Source organism: Manis pentadactyla, chromosome 11, assembly GCF_030020395.1.
Source record: "Manis pentadactyla isolate mManPen7 chromosome 11, mManPen7.hap1, whole genome shotgun sequence".
Classification (NCBI taxonomy): Eukaryota; Metazoa; Chordata; class Mammalia; order Pholidota; family Manidae; genus Manis; species Manis pentadactyla.
The window spans coordinates 91,362,904-91,383,785 of NC_080029.1; the positions used below are offsets into that span (position 1 = coordinate 91,362,904).

At 46.0% G+C, this 20,882-nt stretch overlaps 1 protein-coding gene across 1 annotated transcript in view; it reads right to left on the minus strand.

Annotated features, from left to right (window-relative positions):
- The window catches only part of EHD4 (EH domain containing 4), a 76,774-nt gene that overhangs the window by 45,665 nt on the left and 10,227 nt on the right, over positions 1 to 20,882 (minus strand). The window contains exons 2-3 of the mRNA XM_036923762.2: positions 12,272 to 12,448; positions 3,794 to 3,891 (exon numbers count right to left, since the gene is read on the minus strand). Of these exons, the coding sequence (XP_036779657.1) occupies positions 3,794 to 3,891; positions 12,272 to 12,448 (275 nt within the window). The remainder of the gene's footprint in view (positions 1 to 3,793; positions 3,892 to 12,271; positions 12,449 to 20,882) is intronic.

The window sequence follows — 20,882 nt, forward strand, 5'->3', positions numbered from 1 at the left end:
TGAACTATCATGTAGAAATATCATGTCTCTTCTCGCTACCTATGACTTTGGCCTGGAAAAGGGTAAAAGACTGTGAGTGCCATGTCCTCCTTGTGATCATGCCTGCCCTCCAACAGCACAAGAAGGAGCCAGAGATATAATGTCACCAGAGAGACGAATGAACAAGGAAGGAGGAGCCACAGTGAGGCGAGGCACAGGACTAAGCCCCAGGTTCAGGGTCCCCATTTCTGCTTTCACCTCCAGGGCACCAAGGCTCCTTCCTGGAGATATGCCTTTACTAGGCCATCAGGTCCCCAAAGGTCTCGGGCACCAGGGCAATGCTGTGGTGGTGATGCCAGTGATGATGTGAGGCCAGCTCCCCAGTTTAGATCCTCCTTCGCCGTCTGATCCCCAGCAAAGCAGCTTGATGCCCCACTGCCCCACCTGCCACCTGCCTTGTCCCACACTGATGGGGAGAACTCTGAGTGTGGTGCAGCCAACAGCGCTTCCTGGGGACGCTCAGCAGTCACCACGCGCTCACCAGCTCCTCCTACAGGCTGCTGTGTCTGTCTGCAGGCTCCCAGCCAGGACTGCACAGCCCTGCAGGCTCAGGGTCGGCTGAGTCCACACAGCAGCTTCAGCCTTTGGTGACTGCCTCATCCTTTGAGCCTGTCCTCCAAAGTAGCACTTTGTCAAGTTTTTACTCCATCCACTCCCCAAATGTCAAGCTTGGTCACCCGTTCGCCTGCAACAGGGGAGAGAATTCTCACGGTCTGCTTTGGCAGTGGAGTGAGGGTGAGGGGGTTCCTTGGCTGGGGCTGAGCTTCTGTTAGGGCATGGCAGTATGCAGGTGTGACTTCAACAGCAAATCCTAAAGGATTAGCACAGTGCGGCCACACAACAAGGGCTCTCCACACAGTGGCTGTCCCCATGCTGCTATTAGGAATATGCACTTCAAGGAGACTCTTTAAATGTGCTAAAAGGGACCTTCTTGATGAGACTCCGCTTGTTGAGGGTTAATCCGTCAACTGTACAAAGGGACAAAGAGAAGGCACACAGCCACCTTTCCTCTTTCACAGGCAAAACACCCATATGAGAGGCAAACCCCACCAATAAAGTCACTGGCGGATGTTTCAAATGTTTAAAAAGGGTCACAATTTGTCCATACTACTTCATCAACATGGACATAAATGATGGGCAAAGGTGGTGCTGTGACTGACCAAGCTGACAGGGTGGAAGCAGATATGAGCACATGTGAGAATGTAGCACTGTTTGCAAAAGTTTAAGCTGAAGCAGCTTTAAAACAGTACATATTCTCTGGGGCTAATGTGTTGAGTCTGTCAGCTGAGTGACTAACCACCAGCTGTGACCAAACATGGTATGGTCCTCAAGCTTGGGATCCCCAGCTGCAGTGCATGGTGCCGTCACTGTTTGCAGCTCTCGGCCCTTCCCTACCAGCTGCTCTGTCAGGGAGGCAGGGACCAGCTGCCCGGCGGGAACCGTACATGCTATTTCTGTGGATAGAACGTGAGTAAGTACGTGCCACTGTAAGTCCAGCCAGGATATGAGTCAGATGACTATAGAGTGTTAAAGAGAATCGATTTTCAAAGCATTATGCCAAGCTACACTATTGTAAATGAGTTACAGTTTGAAAGACACAATTATGAAGCAAAGGAAAACCCTGAAGAGGAGGGATGCTTAGAATTGGCCAAAGACCTACCAATGAAAAGAAATAGATAAGGTTGTAGCTAAAATCTAGAGGTCTTAAAATTTAGAGGTAAAAAGAAAGATTTATTACCAGAACAACATATTTCTCTAGCATACTTGGGTCAGACATGTAGAAGCAGTGTAACACAGCAGCTCAAAAAAGCTGTGCAACATGGATTCACTGTATTTTCTACTGAAGACAAAACACTTCATTTGCACAGCAACTTTTAGGAGGCCAAATTAATGGTCCTAAACTGGTTCTTGGAAGAAAAAGTTATTGGCATAGAGGCATAAGATACAAGATGTTTATCTGTAGCGCCACCTGTAAGAGTGAAAAATTATTAACCATCATGATATCCACAATATATATGTATGTCCCTTTGATGAACCTAAGCAACTTTTAATAGGAATAAAGTAATTTGAATATATTGGCATGGAATGGTGTCTGTGATAGACTGTTACAGTGAAAAACTAAATTGTAGAAAATGTACATGGCCATCACATTTCTGTTAAAAATGGTATGTTTGTATATGTATAGAAAAAGTCTCTCAGGAGCTGGTGAACATGAGTAATCGTTATTTGTGACAGATTTTTGTACACCCCTATTCATTGTTTGAAGTCTTTACAACAAACATTACTTTTATAATAGAAAATAAAACCAACGAAGATATTTGAGAGATAGTATGAACCTAGCTTTTTCTGTATGTGCAATGTTCTCGGGGGCTCAGGGCAGTCTAATGGCCCCCACGGCCCTGGCTGAAAGGGTGAAGGCACAGCAAGGCAGTCCCGAGCTCCCCGTGAATTCACGGAGGCCGCATAGTCAGCACTTCGGAACCACCATGAATGAGAAAGGAGGGCTTTAGACCTCGGAAGCTTGTTTCTTCCCCTGTTGTGGGGCCTTGCTTTCCAGCTCCCACACATGTCCCCATGGCCTGTGTAACTGTACTTCTGCTTCACGAGTGCTGGGGAAGTTCTCTGCCTGGCCAGGACCCCAGACAGGTCACTGCTCAGCGCAGTTTTGCTGACTGCTGTTCAAGGGGCCGTGAAGCGTTATTAGTGAGAAGTGACAGTAGCCACTCATCCCCTCCATCTCCCTCCCAGCAAAGCTTCAAAGAAGTATCCCTGGTTTTGAGGGCCAGGGCGAGGGGAGCTTGACCTGCCTCTCTGACTGCAGGAACCCATCCTAGAGCTGTGCCAGTCAGGCATTTCCTCTCTATAAGCAAACTGTGTCCTCTGACCTGCCCCTCACGTCTCCTTTCTCCAGCAGGCGCATCTGTTTAACCACAATGCGCAGGTCTGGAAAGTTACTGCCGCTGCCTTGTTTTCTGAAGGCTGAAGAAGCCCAGATGTCACTGTGTTTTCTGTTCTCCACAGATGGCCTCTGAACGCCTTGCATTCCTTCCTTCCCCACACCAAGGCTTCCCTTAGGTGATTCTACTCATCCTCCAGATCCTGGCGCTTCCTCTGGGGGCCTTGCCTCCCCTTACCCTGACACGTTGCCCCCCATTGCAGAGCACTTCCCCTGTTTTCCATTTATTTCTGTGATAACTTGGTTAATGTCTGTCTTCCTCAGTAGAACATTATCTCCTCATTCCAGAACAGTAGAAAGTGTACCTGTTTTTGCTGCATCCTCAGTGTGCAGCACTGTGTCTGGCGCCATAGATACCAATCAACGCTCACTCATTAAAAGGACGCCGCCAAGGTGCAGGGGTGGAGCTTGTGCCCACGCAGACGGAGGAGGAGTGTCTGGGAGGGCTTCTCTCCCTTGCTGGGACTAGCCTGTCTCCTTAATTATGTGTCCAAGGGAATGGTTAGATGCAGATGTCTCCTCTTAAACTCTGAAGGTTTATATGAGGTGGGGACTAGTAGTAGACAACAGTGTTTAAGGGAATTAAGAGGTTATGGCTACGCCTCCAGAAAGTTCTCAGTTGAAATGGCAGAACCTTTGATGCTATGCCTCCTGGTTGTTTCCCGGGACCCCTTCATCTCTGGCCCCGGGGGCTGCCCAGGAATGCGGGGGATGTCCTGGAGGATGGATGGGACACACAGAGACAGAACTCCTCTGTAAGAGATTTCAGCCAGAAGTGGGGGGTGGGACAGCACTGACCTCGGCTGATGCGCTGCTTCTCCCCAGACAGGATGCCGGGGCTGTCGATGATGCTGATGCTCTTCAGGACCTGATTGGGCAGCTGGGAGCACATGAACCTGGAAGAAATGGATCAAAGGTGGGATCAGGAGCTGCACATCAGAGTGCTCTAACGGACGAGTTCGTGGTCTCTATGGGCTACTGGCCGTCTGCAAAGGGGTATAAATGCTGCATCATGGGGCAGGTAGGAGAGGTGCTCTGACGCCTGCTGTGACCTGTCACCAGATCTTTTACTGTTAGTTTTGATTTTTGCTAACATCCATTGAACACTTAGGTGTTGTACAGCCATCATCTCACTTGCTCCTCATATTTACCTCGTGAGGAAGAAATCACTGCTGAACTCAGAGAGGCTAAGTCACTTGCTCCGCATCATTCAGAGTTAACCTTAAACACAGGTTAGCCTGACCCCGAAGGCCATCGCCAGCCTCACCTGCCCCTTCTCTGTGCTGCTCCTTGGCCAAGCATCCTGGGCTTCTCCCAGGGAATCCCATGCCTCCTTCATTGCCTCACTGTGTCCCAAGTTCCCTGTGCAGCTCCTGCCCACTCCCTACTGATAGCGGAGGTACAGGGGCCTATTTTCACCATCTGATGCCCCAGGGACTCAGCATCCAGCCTGGTGTCTGCTGTGGCTACGGGCCAAGGGTGGGGCAAGCACCTGCGGGCAACACCCCAAATTCTCCAAGTGTTTTGGAGTCCTAGGGGTACCCTATGAGTGGACAAAGGGGCAGGGATTGAGGAGGGCCCTGGCTGAGCTTCTCCAGGCCTCTCTCCTTGCCCCTCATTTGCCTTATACTGTCTCCTTTCTCATCCCAGTGACCCTGCTGTGGTTCCAGCCAGCTGCCCTGGAGTCAGCCTCATGGAAGCAGACTGGGGTGGGAGAAAAATTTTAGCCTGTGGGTCAGGAGTCAGGATTCAGGTTCAGCTCAGCCTTTGCAATAGTTTACTGTGGGACCCAGGACAAGGACCTCTCCGCTTTGGGCCTCAGTTTCCTCATGTGTAATGGAGACACCTGGACAGGGACTAGCAAGGTCCTATTTAGCATTAACACCGAATAACTCTAGAGTAGCAGAGGGTAATGCTTTGTTCCTTCCACCCAGGCACAGAGCCCGAGGTGAACCTCTGTTAGGCACTGTATGTGTTTTAAGGTGCAAACTGGAGAGTGCCTCTCCTTTTCCTGTACTGTAAATGGGAAACTTCTGTTATATGTGTGGGCAGAAAACTAAAAAACCCTCAGTGAAAGCTCAATTCTTCCATTCAGTTGGAACTGGTGGGATTACTCAGCTTGTAAATATGCTGGGAATGCAGGACAGGGAGGCCTGCCCAGCCTGCCCAGTGCACATGTGGACAGCACAGCCCCATGGGCAGGGGGAAGCCCTGAGCAAGGGGTACAGTTGCTGACATTTCAAGATAACTTTCTTTGAAAGGGCTCAGGACAAGTTTCTAATACATTCTTTTCAATAGTTTCAAGTCAGCCCAGGAGGAGGTAGGAAAAGATACTCTGGTCATTTGGCAGCTGTAGAAGTTAAAACACGAAGCAATTATGACATCTTGGGGTCACTCGGCTAATGCAGGGCTGGCTGGAGAGCAGAATCTAATATTTCTGAAGTCAGTGGAGTAGAACCTAACCCATAAAGTTAAAAGTCTCAAAATGTTCAAAATAAAGGGTCAAGTTAATTTAAGAGAGGCCCCTCCTTTCTGAAATTCTCCTTTCCTTCCTGCGCCCTCCGCCTTGGCCCACGCTCAGAGAGCAGATCTGTGAGAACAAAGCAGCCCGGATCAATAAGTATTCTTTGTAAGCTCACAGAGGAAAAAGCAGAACATTTGACTCTGTACAGCTGGGTAAGAACAGAGCTCTGAGCACGTGTGGCGGGCCACTTTCCCTGTCAGGGGCGCTCGGTGTCTCACCACAGCATCGTCCTTCTTGTCAGATGGTCTGAGGCATTTGGCAACGTGGAAAAGACAGCACATATGTGAGCTATTTCACACGGAGTATTCCTGGGAGAGGCTGAGCTTCTTCTAAAACTCCACAAGCTCACACTCAATATCAATTTTTCCAAAACACTAATCCCCTGGATTCTAGTGTGAAGTTAACAGAGGAATTCAACATTTATAAACTCTCCCTTCCCTCTGTGCAAAGTGACAAAGTTTCAGCAAGTCCCATGCCCCCTGACATACCAGTAGAAGCAAAATGTGTGAACCAAGAACAAGATGCAGTCAGATGTGGTGATGTTACCCCCACCATCAACAAGGGAGCAGGCCCGGGCCAGGTGGGGGATTGTGGAGGCAAAGAGGAGGGGGAGGGAGGAGGGAGCTACCCAGGGACACCCTGAGAGGGCGTGGGTGGGGTTGTGTGTGCAAAGCTGGGCTCCACTGCACAAAAGAAAGCAGTCTGGGTGGGGGCTGGGGGCTGGGAAAGGGAGCACAGCACAAGTCCACTTTCAGACCACCGTGTGGGGCTGTGGCTCATACTTTAGGGGTTAGAGCCACACGTTTTCTTAAAAAGTTATACTGGGATCAGAAAAAAACGCAATGCAATGTTGTTACAGCAATCCTGTCTTTCTTTCATGCTCTAAGAATGGAAGTTGAAAGGCAAGGTTATTTATTGGTTCACAGTCAACCTTGGGTCAGGCCATCCCTGCTAAAGTGCATCTGCTGAAATACTTTTAAGCACAGATTTGCTGTCCCACAATGGATTTCCTACTCCTTCCTGGAGTGATGAACATCAAGTGTACCCATGCCTTGCCTTCTACATTTCAGATAAAATATGCACATATGTGCTGGTTGAGCCTGGGAGCCTCCAGAGCTTTTATGAAGTGTCTCCTCAACCAGGGCTGACCTGACACATTTTGCTTTCCCATATAAGGAAGATGAAACCCTACACTAGACCCCCATTCCCTGTCACTTCCACAACCAAATAAGCCTCAGGGGTAGCAGAAAGCAGGTGGTAATGGGAAAGGAAAGGTCTGGGCTGCAAGGGCCCGGGCAAGTGGCCGTGAGTCCTGCTGCACTGCAGAACAAGGAGGTGAGAGGATTAGAGTTGTTTAAATTGCCTCTAAATGCTAACATTCTAATTCAATGCCTAACATTTTAAAAGAACTGGGCAGTAATTTAGTGCTGCTTTTGACTCCAAACACTGCCAAGCTATCTAGTAGTTACGGGAATAATAATGTGGCACACACACTATGTGTGTCCCTGGACGAAGCACCTTCGGAATACATTAACTCAAGCCTCACCACAACCCCATAGGTAGGAGCTGTGTACCACCATTTCACCAAGAAGGAGTCTCGGACCATAACTTGCCAGGTCACATGGCTGATAAATGACAGAGCAGGGATGCTAAAGGGCAGTTCTCAACTACTAGGCTGCTGCTATCATCTCATGCATTTGAACCACTACTGTGGACCTTTATCATACAGAGGGTAACATCCTAAAACAAAGGAGTGATGAGCCAGAGCCCTGGAACTCCCCACCAAAGAGGCTCCTGTGTGCAACTCTCTTAACCTACTGGCAGAGGTAAAGAGACAACCAGGACAGAAGATACTCTGGCCATCTTCCTTGCTCACTCACCCTGGTACCTCATTCGTGGAGGTCTCTGAGTAATTCTACCAGCCTGAGGACTCCCATGTTGTCCTTAGGTTCAAATACAACCTAAGCTTAAAATGGAGAGAATATGGAGCTGTTTCAAAGCACCTCCTTCAACCCCAGCCCACTTCATTGATAAAAGTAAGACCAGAGAAATACATGACTTCCTAAATTGGCACAGTAGATAGTATATGATGTACAAAAAAGACTTTGACAACTAACCTATAATTATTATTGTTATGTGGTCCTATCACAAATGGCTGATCTAACCTTCAACTGCCCAGGAAAAATTTAATTTCCGCCCATACTGTAAAAAGCCTACAGTTACCCCTTAGACTGAATCTTACGGAATTATCACTTTTACAAGTAAAAGATGGATGAGTATTGGCAATCACATGTTCTCACTTTTCTAAACCAGGCCTCTCTCCTGACTGCCATGGGAGCGAGGCACCCATGTTGGGAAAGTCTGCCCGAACCAAAGGAGTAAAGCTGGTTTCCTGGAACGTCAGGACCAGGAGCATACAGACAGTTGTCAATAAAGACCAATCGTTAATGACCTGGGAGCCACCACAAATCCCAAGGTTAGAGTAGTGGGAAGAGGTTCAGGGAATTTCTTATGGACAAGCACACCACAAAAATAACCAGCCAATCAACCCCCCCAAAAAAAGCCCCCATTAATTCTTCAGATAAAAGGAGCAAAACAAAACAATTTTGCTGGTGAATCAAGAGTGATTCTTGTTAAGAGCCTAGTTTCCTTAATCTCTGCAGCTAAATTAGCTGGTAGAGCCAGGCTGTGTCTAGACTTATGCTATCCATTTGCACTGTCAGTTTTTTAAAAATTCCCAATGGTACTAAGTGACTATGTAATAGTCATAGTCTAAAAGAAATCTATTTAATGAAGCCTCATTTAATTAAAAACATAAAGGTAACACACAGAGTGTAAGTCCCAAAATACACATATGTATTCTATTGTTGTTAAATCATTATACAAACAGAAGACAGGGTGGAGTCTTTAATCATCACCATCACCATCATCAGGAGTGGCTAAAACGGCAGGAGCCATGGAGGTTCAGATTCCTTCAGCTTGAAAGAAGGTTTCAAGCTTTCAATCCCTAGAGCCAGTGATTAAAGTTATTTTTCAAAAAAAAAAAAAACAAGGCAATGAAGAAGTAAATGAGATTAAGAACTTGGTCCGTGGAAGACTACAGTTTAAACTTATACTGGATCTTAAACTAAAAACAATGTCTGTAGCTAAATGCATTTTAAAAAAGACTACCATTTTTAGAAAAGTAGGTTGAGGGAGAAATATAACCTCCAATACACATCCAGATGGCTGGAGAAAATGTCAGACGCCAGCTCCTGACACTTCTCGAACTGCCCAGAGTACATTGGTGTGCCCAGGGCTCAGGCCTCAGGGAGCTGTTGGGTGTGTCAGCTCTCCCTCTGCGAAGGGGAAAGGACCCCCTGATAACATAGTTTGGAACCAAATTAACCACATTCCCAGGGAGCAACTCTAAGATAGGGCCGCCATGGACTTCCTCTTGGCAGCCAAGCAGAACGGTGGAGTTTCAGATGCTGCATTAAAGTTGTTTCTGGACAACTCTCTCTGTCTTAGACTCAACTCCTTCCTTGGAAATTTCTATAATTTGAAGCTGCCTTTGAGTATTTGCCTTCATTTCTCACAAGTGCACTATAGAAGTGTACCTGTTACTCAGAAGCCAGCTTTGGAGATGGAGACATGCTCTACTGGTTTGCTTAATGCTTCAAGGCTCACGTCCCCCTCCAGGCATCACCTGGTACCACCCTGCAAAGTACTAAACTTGGGGCGGTGCCCAAGCCAATGCCCTGTAACAAGAAGGCCTGGGTAACGAGACAGATCCCCGGGGTGACTGGTGGTTGCTCAGTGGGGCAGGGGGAGAAGGTTCTCCACAGCAGACAACCTGTTCTCTTTCCTATAAAGTACTGTATCCAGAAAGTATGCTAAGCTATGTAAAAAGCATCTTGCCTGTGGTCAGAACTAACCCCGCTGATGTTCCCACAAGGATCCTATTATTATGTACATACATTTGAACACCCTATACTGACTCTTTCTTACATAAGCGCTGGGTGAAACAGCACCACTGTTGAGGATACGACTTAATCAGGCTGTTTCCCTGTAAGTACACTATTAATTTACATGAGGCACATCCCTTACTAGTGAACCTCACATACGCATGACTGCCAGGGTGGCTAGGACAGAAACTCCTCTTGTGGGGTTCCCTGAGGTGCAGGATGGTAGACAGAAGGGAAGAGGAAACCTGCTTTCTAGTCTTGTCTCTGCCTCCTCTTGGACAAGTCATTTTACTTCTATGCTCTCAGTTTTCTCATCTTTAAAATGGCCTTAGTGTTATCTGTCTTATTAACCCTGAAAAGATAGGGTGCATGAAATTATGAATCTATAATTTGGGATATAATCATCATCTTCATCATCATTATTGGTGGGCTACACTAAGAACAGCCTTAACATTTAGATACAGGGCAACAGGCAAGGATTCTTAGTGTAGACCTCATACCATTGGGCAGCTCATTGCAGAGGTCACTAGCAGGACTCTGGGTCAGGTGGCCTGGGTTCCAATCTCAGCATTGCCACTTATCAGCTGAATGTCCCTGAGGAAGATAAATTAACCTCTGTGTACCAATTCCCCCTCCCTAGATTGGGGATAATAGTACATTAATGTCACAGTTTTTGTGAGGAGCTGGACTCATATACAAATAAAGTTTAGAACAATATCTGATACACAGTAAATGTTATGTAATTATTTGCTATTACTTTTCTATGTGCTCATAATTCAATCAACACTGGATTATTTTCAGCAGGTTTTAAATTCTGAGCTAATGAACCCTGCCATTCAAAATCTCTCCCAAGTGCTTCTTTTCCACATTTGTCTGCTGTGTATGTTTGGGACTTGAAAAAAAAATAAATGTGTTAGGAAAGTAGATCATCTGTCAAAATAAAACAAACCAATAGCCACTCTTCTGGGTTTTCCCTTGCGAATATGGACTTCACAAAATGGGAATTTGAAAAAAGGGGCAGATTATTTCATTTTTAAGCTTTTGTCAAGCAAATAGAGTAAAACTAAGGGCAGTGGTAATGAAACTATAGGTTTCCGGGCAGCCTGTAGCTGTAGCGGAGAAGGACCGTGGGCCCTGCGCTTTCCAGGGTATCTGGAAGCTTCCAGGGCCAGTCTTGGACAGAAAGCCTGGCTGTTGCCTACTTGGTGACGAGGGCTCCTTGGGAGGCCCTGACAGGGGCTCTTCTTGTCCCACTTCCCTTCACCTGTGGCCCACTCTGTCCCCAGAGGCCCCCTGGTGTCCTCCCACATGGGCTTAACCCCTACTTCTCCCACAAGGAGAGGCTCTGGTGCCAACCAAGCTTCTCTGGAGTTGAGGAGGAAATTCCTCTGAAGGTAGAAAAAAATCATCTGGACAGTATTCTGCAAGTCACAGTCAGCAACAAGATGGAATTGCTCAGTGAATCCATCTACATCATAGGCACACTTTTAGTTATCCTACTGCCAATTCCCTTGCTACCACTGATGCTGTCTTTGACTTGAGATGGGAGGATGAAAAGCCCTTAGGGTACAGATCCTTAGAGAGTTCAGGGTTTCCCAGAAGGCACCTAGGCAGGTTGCCTGGGCTGCCCCTGGCAGAGCCACCGCACAGCACCCAGGCATGTTATTTGTTCCACAGTCCTTGTGAATGGCTCCCTCTAGAGTTGTGCAGTGAGGCGCCTCAGCCTCCGGGAAGACTGCAGTTAGCTGGGGGATCTGTTCCCATTTTTGTAAACATCTGAGAAGGAGAGGTACAGTTAAGCCTCTTGTCTGTCAGCTCCAGTCCCACTTCTACAGGGGTTTGGATGACCCCTCCTGGCTCTGCATTCTCCACAGCCCACTCCCCCAAACCAACCAGTGTAAAGCAGTAGACTTATGAAAGAGGCGAATAGAGTGGGTGAGGGGAGAGACAGGAAAGAAGGCAGAGAAAAGGGTTAAAAAAAACAACAAGGTTGGGAGTGGCAAAGAAGTAGGAGAGGGAGGTAAGAGCACATCAGTGGGAAAGGGCACAGCTGCATCCAGGAGTGCCTTTTAGCTCATGCATGTCCTGCTCCTGCGCCATTCTGTTTTATCACAAACTCCGGTGAAATATTATGGGGTAGTGCAAATAAAGCACAACTCCAATTAAAACAGAACCTCAGCTAGCTTACAACTTCACATTATAAAATAATGACTATGCAACAAAATGAAATTTTTGTGTTACTTTCAGTCTATTTCCCCTGCCATGCTCTAATAAATAAGAAAGCAGCTCAAAGCATGAAAGGGAAAAACCTAGAGGATAGCCAGGGAGGTGAGGTGACCTGTCCTGGAATAATCAAGAGATGAAATCTGTTGTCGGGTGAACTCTAAGGGTCTTCTACGCTAAGCTCTTTGTGCAGGAGGCCCTAGCACATCATGCCTGAGAGGTGGCAATTCAGCTGCCACTTAACATTGCCAGTGATGGGGAGCTCACTACCTCACAAGGCAGCTTGATCCATTTCTGTGTATCTTGAATTATCATAAATTTGTTCCTAATACCATGTGGCTTTATAATGCCCAATCCTGGGCCTTAGCTCTGCCCTCTGAAGCCAGTAGAATAGGTATAAATGGTCATTTCTTAGGATAATCTTTCAAATATTTGAATACAATAAGCATATTCTCTATAATTTCTCTCTTCTAGATTAGACATGTTCTGTTCATCTGTTTTTGGACCTTTACATGTGTAATGGGCAATAATTCAAATAAGATGTTTAAACAGCCTGATGAAAGATGGTTTGCTGGTCCTTACCGATTCAGGAAAGCATTTCCAAAGCGACTAAGCTTTCGAAATGGCTTTTTGGGGTCCACTACTAATGCGTTCCCTGGGGTGCTGCCCTCGGTCTCCCCATACATCACAGCGATGAAGGAATCGGTGGTGGGCTCTGGACCAATCCTCATGCCTGGGAAGTCTTGCTCCAGTAAGTATCTGGAAGAGAAAAGAAACTTAGCATGTTGTTACAAAGCAAGAGGCCAGAAAGCTTCCTGGGCTACTAATTTTTAACATAGTCATTTACAAACCTAGAAATATAACCCCCAAGGAGAAAAGAATGATTGGCATTTTACTCTTTTGCTAAAAATGAAATTTCCAAAGCTTAAAATCTACAGACCTATTTTCTTGCCAGTGTAAGAAGCCTAGTAGAAGAGATCAGAAACCTTGCAGACTTCTTGGGCTTTCTGAGAGTGTACCTTTGTTCAGCACAGCAATTCTTTTTTTTTTTTTTTAGATAATTATTTTTTATTGAAGGGTAGTCGACACACAGTATTACATTAGTTTCAGGTGTACAACACAGTGATTCAACATTTATATACATGATAATTCTAGGTACCAGCTATCACCATACCAAGTTGTTACAATTTTGACTATATTCCTTATGCTATATATTACATCCTGGTTACTTATTTATTTTACAATTGGAAGTGTGTGTATATATATATATATATATATATATATATATATATATATTTTGTGTGTGAGGGCATCTCTCATATTTATTGATCAAATAGTTGTTAACCACAATAAATTTCTGTATAGGGGGGTCAATACTCAATGTACAATCATTAATCCACCCCAAGCCTAATTTTCGTCAGTCTCCAATCTTCTGATGCATAACGAACAAGTTCTTACATGGAGAACAAATTCTTACATAGTGAATAAGTTACATGGTGAACATTACAAGGGCAGTCATCACAGAAGCTTTCGGTTTTGCTCATGCATTATGAACTATAAACAGTCAGTTCAAATATGAATACTCATTTGATTTTTATACTTGATTTATACGCAGCACAGCAATTCTTGTTCGTGTCCATTGGTACAACAGATAACACCAAGCAGAAGTGTACCCAGCTGGCTCCTACGCATCCCGGAAGAACTGAGTAGGCCACCTCCTTTTGCGAAGTGTCCCAGTCCCTCCAGTGTGTTGGGCACACCTCCCCGTGGGCCCTGGGCACCCTGGGCCTACCGCAATCATGGTGTTCACTGTGGGTACTGCCCTTCTGTCTGTGGGCCCCCGTGGGCAGGGCCATGTCTCTGGCAAGATGCATATCCCCAGCACCCAGTACTGTGCCTGCCCACAGAGGGCACTCAGTCAGTGAGTGAAACAAAGAACTGCCTCTTTCCTCCTCACTGGCTATCACTGAGGCTGGCACAATCTCCCTTGTGCATTTTATAGTTCCCTCAGGCTCCTGGAGGTCATGGCCATGGAAAATGATCTCCAAAGAATTTAGCAGCAACAGAGGTGGCTACTGGAGGGGGCTGGAGGTGTAGAAGAGAAGGAGGGAGGCTCAGATATCACCAGGGCCAATGCTAGCCCTTTGTGCAAATAGGAAAAAGATGCCCCTTTCTCCAGGCAGATACAGCCCTGCACCAGCTTCACAGATTAGCAAGGACTCTAGGATTTCCCCCCCACATGCCCCTTTGCCCTCATGTACTTTAACCCACACAACTATACACATGGCCCTAGCAAATGTCACGGAGGGTTCTGATTCGGGGGTCTGAGAAGACTAACTGATGTGATACAGGCACAGGACCGGCTCATTGTCATGCCTGGGGTGGGGCGGGGAGCCAGAGGTAGAGCGACGGGGGAGGTCTGCTTTCTGTGGGGATCAGCCGAGCCCTGATATAGCCCCACCAGGACTGCAAGCAGGGGAAGCCCCTCAGAGCCCCTTTCCACCAAGCTTCCCTCTCCATGAAGCACATATGGAGTGAGGCGGGGACAGGGGGGGTGGGCGTTGGGGCCTGGGGGGTGGGCAAGACTACTCCCTCCTTCTTTTGCAGCCAAGGGGAATAGGAAGAAAAGAGTACATGTCACCATTACCACACAACCTTCAGAGAACACTTGTCAGTGGCTGTGAATAGGTACCAGGTGGGCAGCAGCAGTGGAAAAGATTGTGTGTGTGAGGTGCTTAGGACAGGAAGATGCAAGGGCAGAAGCCTGCCCAGCTCTCTTAGCCTCCCACTCCTGCAGCTAATATCTATTTGGATCAAACTATTTCTTTGTTTCTAAAATGTCTTGACTGATTAAGTTTAAGCCCAGAATCTGTGATTTTATTTCCAGGGATGGAAGAATATAATTGAACTATTAACTGTGCAACACAATTTTGCCATCTGGACAGGAATTCAGCCTTTAGACCTGTATTTACTATGCAAATAAAATGGAAATTGCTTAGTAATCTTAGGCTCTATTCTAAACGTTTAGTTGATTTCATTACTAGTATTAAAGTCATCCAAAGTATCTACATTTCTGTGAAGCTGTAGAGCACCAGAACAGATATATCATTAAATATCCCCTAAATTTAAAGTAAGTGTGAAAAAAAATCAGATAATAGCACTCAGCATTTATCAGGTGGTTACTACTTTACTAGTACAGCACAAAGCCCTCTACATGCAGAAGTGTTAAATTTAATCCCCATAACACTGAGATGGATACTAACATTATCCCCATTTTATAGGTGGGAAAACGGTGGCATCAACAAGGCTAGGCAACTTGCCCAAGGTCACATAGTAGGTGCTTCAGTGGAAATAGAATGCAGGCAGTCGGACTCCAGGTCTTGTGCTATTCCAGATTTGTTTAAACTTGGGTTCGAGCTGGTAGTTGGCCCAGAGATGAGGAACATGAGGGCAGCTCAGGGCCCTCATGCAGTGTGCCACTGGGCATGAGGCACGAAGATGTCATACTTCCCTCAAAGTGAGGGAAAAGAGCTCTCCAAACTGTCCTCTTGCATGGCTCTTGGGCTGCCCTAACAAGGGGCCAGCCCTCCCCATTTTCCCTGGAGAAAAACTGGGGAGAGGAAATTTTTTTAATTTTTGAAACTTTTTCAGACACCTAATAAACTAGTAAATACTCTTAGGAGCAGAAATGGTAAAGTTTACAAATTCTTATGAAATTCCACACAATTTGAAGAACACTGGTAAAAGCTACAGTGAGGGAATCTCACATTTTGTGAAACTCCAGCACTTACAGAGTGTATATAAAATGTAGGGATTTTATATACATGTATGAATATGAACTTTAGGTTTTTCAGCCACTCTGGGATTTCAAGTGTAAAGGCACTGAGTAGCGAAGCTAGAATTCAAGCCCAGATCACACTCCTCCCTGTTCAGCTTAACTCCACGCCCTGTGGCCTGGATGAGGCTATGCGAGGAGGCCCAGGGGAAACAGAGGAAAGGGAGACACCGGGAGAGGAGCTGGGGCTTGGAAGAACACAGTTCCCAACTCACAAAGGGGTTAGGTTCAAGTTGGTTTGAAAGTTGACAGGCACTCTCCATAGAATCAGTGTTAACAGCGATGGCTTGTTTGCCAAGTCAGCCACAGAAGGCCACACGCACCAGTAAAACAGACCAGCCAGGCAAGACCTCTGGCAACTCCCTCTGGGGGAGAGGTTCAGCGCTGAGTTCTGCCTCGGGGGGCTCTCTGCAATATGGCCCTTCACAGCAGCTTCCCAGGCCTGGGGCAGAATGGGGCCCTCCAGCTCCAGGCCTGGGGATGTGGGAAAGGGGCTTAGGCAGGGGTGAAAGGGCGTGTGGGTGCTGTACTTAAGCAGTGAGTCTGCAGCGGGGCAATAAGGCACGTGAGGTGTGTAAGTTGTGTAAGTCAGACCTTCATTGCAAATGAGTGGCCAAATTGCTTCCTGACATTTCATTTATATAAAAGCACAGCCCACACCCCTAATTTTGGAATAACTAGGGTTTTGGTGAAAAACCTAAAGTATGAAGTTGTTTAAAGAAGAGCAGGTGATGGACAGTGACTGCAATAGGGTGTGTGGAGGGACTTGATAATATGGGTGAAGGTTGTAACCACAATGTTGCTCACGTGAAGCCTTCATAAGATTGTATATCAATGATACTTTAATTAAAAAAATGGAAAAAAAAAAAAGAGCAGGTATTTCTTAGAGTTTCATTCTGTAATAGCAGCTAAGAGTTTCCTAACTAGAAACCCTGCCTCACAGAACTGTAACAAATAATTATGCTTAAAGGATGCTGCTAATGTGAATCAGTCTGAAGTAAAAGGTGCCTCCTGAATGGTGACCTGGGTAAATCACTCAATTCTGGGGCCCACACAGAGCAAGAGCCAGAACTAGGAGGAACTGTGTTAACGGCTCGCTCACATGATTAATTTGCTTAGTGGTACTTTCATTCACAGATAAAAAACAAATTCAGTGTTCAGTTTCATTATCAAAGTAATACCAATTAAAGACAGTATATTTACACCTTAAAACCTTAACACTCAACCTAGGTGAGGGTGTAATGACACAAATACCCTTGTATGTGTTGGTAGGAGACTAAGTTGTTATAACCTCACTGAAAAGCAACTGATACTTTGTGTCAAAAGCCCTTAAAAGTCAGTAATTCCACTGCTTGAAATTTATCCTTAGGAAGAGCACTAGACACATGAAAAAGATTTCTGCATGACCTCCACTGCAGCATTCTTATAGCGGCAGAACAATTAGAAAAAAAATTTGTGCTCTTTCCCATAACTCTTATGTCCCTCTACCATAATTTGAAATATACTTGTTTACTGTTTTTATGATTTATTCCCCGTCTCCCCCAGTAGAATGTGAGCTGCAGGACCCTGCACAGGGCCTTTTGTCTCTCCTGTTCATTCCTGCTCCCTAGGTGGGGGCATAATCTCTACCATATCATTGAGGTGCTCAACAAATGCTTGTTGAAATAATGGGCATATAAGGGTCTAATGACACTGGCCTTTGTACAGCCACTCCAATATGTCAAGGCCATTCCCAGCTCAGGGTTGCATGGAAGGCCCTCTCCCAAGATCTCTGTGTGTCAAACGGCCCCTCCTTGGTGAGCACCCGACAAAGGAGCCTCTCCAGTGTGATGCCCCCTCCCCTTGTTAGCCTACTCATAGCCCTTAGCAGTAGCTCAAGTCCTCTCAGGTGACTGTGCGTTACCGAGATGTTAGGGGCATCTGGAGAGCAGGCCCCTCGTCTGTCTGGCTCACCATTGTACCGACAGGAGCTAACACAGCGCCTGGCACAGTGACAGGTCAGAAACAGCCTCCATGGACTGAGCCGCTTCCTCCCCGCCCTCACCCAGGCGGCCCTCAGGTCTGGCCTTCCTCCCTCACTTCTCTGCCTCATCACACCGCTGCTCTGGTCACTCCACACTTACCAGCGGCCTCCCATCCTCCGTCTCCCTGCTCTGCCCTCACAGATCAGATTCTTTTCCTAAAGCACCTCTTTAACATCAGCTTTCGTTAACAAGCCAGTCCTTCCCAGATGACCTCTGTTCAGGGCCCCCTCAGACCAGCCTCTCTGCCTCACAGTCTGGGCTCTTGCTCCTCCCCTATTGGGGCCCCTCTTCCCTCTCTGATTAGTCTCTGCCAGACCCCCAAGGCCTGCTCCTGTCTTCCTCATTCCACTCCCTCTGTCTGGAGGGTAATCTCATCTCATGATCCCTGCTATCTATCCTACCCACTCACTGAGTCAATACAAAATGTCACCTCCTCGAAGGTAGTGGCCCAATCACGCTGGGGCCTTTGGGGCCACTCCCGCCTCCCCTTCTCCACGGAGCCCCTTCCAGCACACCCAGCGCTGGTGCTCTGAGGGTCTGTCTCCTCTCCTCTGACAGACTGTCACTCCTTCAGGGCACCGCCCGTTCTCAGAACTTCCAAGCCCCCGAGTCTCTTAGGAACTGCTTCTTCACAGGTGAAGAGACAGAGGATTAGAGCAGGGCAGGGTTGTTGCTGGTCAAACTTACTAGTGGCCCTGCAGGACTGGGAGCCTGGAGCTCCTCCCTCCTGGCCTGAGGCTTGGCTTTTACATTAGGCTCACCCCACAGCCTTGGGCTCCCACACAGCCCCTGGCTTCTGATGTCCCACGTGGGACCTGGCAGGGGCATGAGGTAATACATGATGCTCTGAGCTGACCACCCAGAATTTCACACTAGGGGACTGTGCGACTCAGATACACCTATGTCACCCTGCTGGGCCCGGAGGCATGTGCTGCATGCGGTGAGGGAACTAAGAACATCCAGGACCCAGACAAAGTGTCATGGCACACCTGACATGGACAAAAGTGAGAGCAAAGCAATGAGGTTCGAAACCAGCAGCCTTGAAAGGAAGAGTCTGAGCGGTTCCTGAGGTGCAGCGTACAAACACAGGTCAGGCAACCAGCCTTACATACGATGCCAGCCAGTTGTGCTAAGCTTTTTTTTTTTTTGAGGCTTTTCCAAAGCTACGAATTCCAGGGACTCTGGGGTGTTTTCTACTATAACAAGAATTCAAAGGAACAAGAGACCACAGGAAGACTACAGAGAAGAACCCCCCCAGTTCTGAGCCTCCCTCAGAGCCCACAGCACAGGCATCCTGTGCTTAGACTGGGTTTTTGTCCTGGGCTCCACCTTGCTCTCCTTTTCCTGTTCTCAGAGGGGGCAGCCGATTTCAGTGCTGGCTGTCCCAAGAGTTCCGAGTCCAGTGTAAAAAGGGACAGACATTTACATTCCAAGCACCAGAAGAGCAGGAGCAGGGAGGACATGAGACCTTGGCAGCTGCTTTTATGACGGGTGTATGTGGACAGTGTCTGTTTTCTTCCATTGCTTACACTAGAAATTTTTTTTTAACTTCATAGAAAAAAAATGGTATTTGTGACCAAGGGAAGAAAGTCTTCGAGATGTTGAAAAGTCCCTCAACATATCCAAGCACTGTCTTCTCAAGAATGGGCTTAAGAATGAGTGAAAAAAAAAAATAGTAAAAGGTGTATTATTCAATGACAGGCATCCAAAATTCCAGCTGTGAACTTTGTCTCCCCTGAGTATTCATCCACGCCTCCTGCCTGGGTTTTGACTCTCACATTTGTGCTTGAAATAGTGGAAAGGGATTAATTATTTTGGTAATACACCTAACTTCTGAGGACTTGTTATATGCTAGAGTCTTTACAAGAATAAACTTATTTCATCCTAAGTACCTTATGGGATACGTCCTGCTTTTATCCCCATTTTACAGATGGGAACACTAAGGCTCAAATAGATCAAGAGGTTTATTAGAACCTAGGATTTCTTACTAGTCCTATGAGAGCACTACCTGCCCTAAATCAGAACCTGGGAGGCTGAGCCAGCCTCCAGCAACAGGAGCATGTACAGGAATGCGTTCTGTGAGTCATAACAAATACACAAGCCTAAGGCTTTTCAGTAGTTGCTCAATGATTGAGTATGCACTTAAAAAAATTATATGGCATACATATTTGGGTTGTTTTATGAGCATCATTTAAAAATTCTCAAGCCAAAATCTACAGAAATGGCTTGTATAATGATAAACAAGACTTGTTAAAATGTCTGGACATATGTTGGCATCTGCATGTGGAGTCTGGGGGCTCAATTCACTGCAATGACTTGGGACATTTTTAAAAAGAGCATTTAACTGACCCCAACAGTCATTTTATTCTCTTGAGTATTACATTAAGGTTTTAAATCACATAGATGTGAAATAAATATATTAAGTACAACTTTGAGTTCAGTGGAGGAACAGTTTTGTTTCCTTATTTTTAAATCCAGGGCTATGAGTTTAAATACATTTCAATTTATATTAAGTGTTGAGAAATTTGATATAATGTATTATTTTATGGATAACTCTTGACCCACTATTTCACTAGGCAGGGGACTGAAAAAGGTTAGTCCTTCAACTCTGATTTCTCCTGAATCTCAAATGATGTTTTTAAAGTAGTTTCCTTTGTTTATCCTCATGTTTAATGCCAAGAAGTGGAAGTGGGGGAAGAACCAAACATTTGTTATCACAAAAGTCTTATAAAATGGTCCAGAATATATAGTTATTTCCTGGCAAGCTACCACCACCACTACCACCACCACCACCACCACAGCTTCTCGAGACCCCCAAACAGATTACTATGAAACCATGCAGGGCAGTTGATGAGGCATTTCACACATGTGGTTGATCACATCACACTCACTGTGGCCAAAGCACGTATTTTGATCCCTAGCTTATTATAGAAGAGAAAGCTGTGCTTAGGAGCAGTTCACCTAAGACCACATTAAACTACTTTTAACATTTTGATGTATTTCCATCCATTCTTCAGTGAATATAATTTTTCCTTTATAAAATTGGGATCAAAGTGTTTAAGCAATTTTGCATATCTACATTTTTCACCTTTTGGTCTCCTCCTGCCATTAAAAATTCTTTGAAAGCGCAATATTCTAAGGTGAATACATATTAATTTAGTTCACCATTTCCTTACTATGGAGTATTTAAATAGCTTCCCATTTCTTGCTATTATAAATAATGCTGAGATAAATATTTCTGAACAAACATCTCATCTACTTTAAAATTTTAATCTTCCTTGAGTTATTGAAAAGCTAAGTCAGGCCAAGCTTCACTTCCATTTTAAAACCGTAC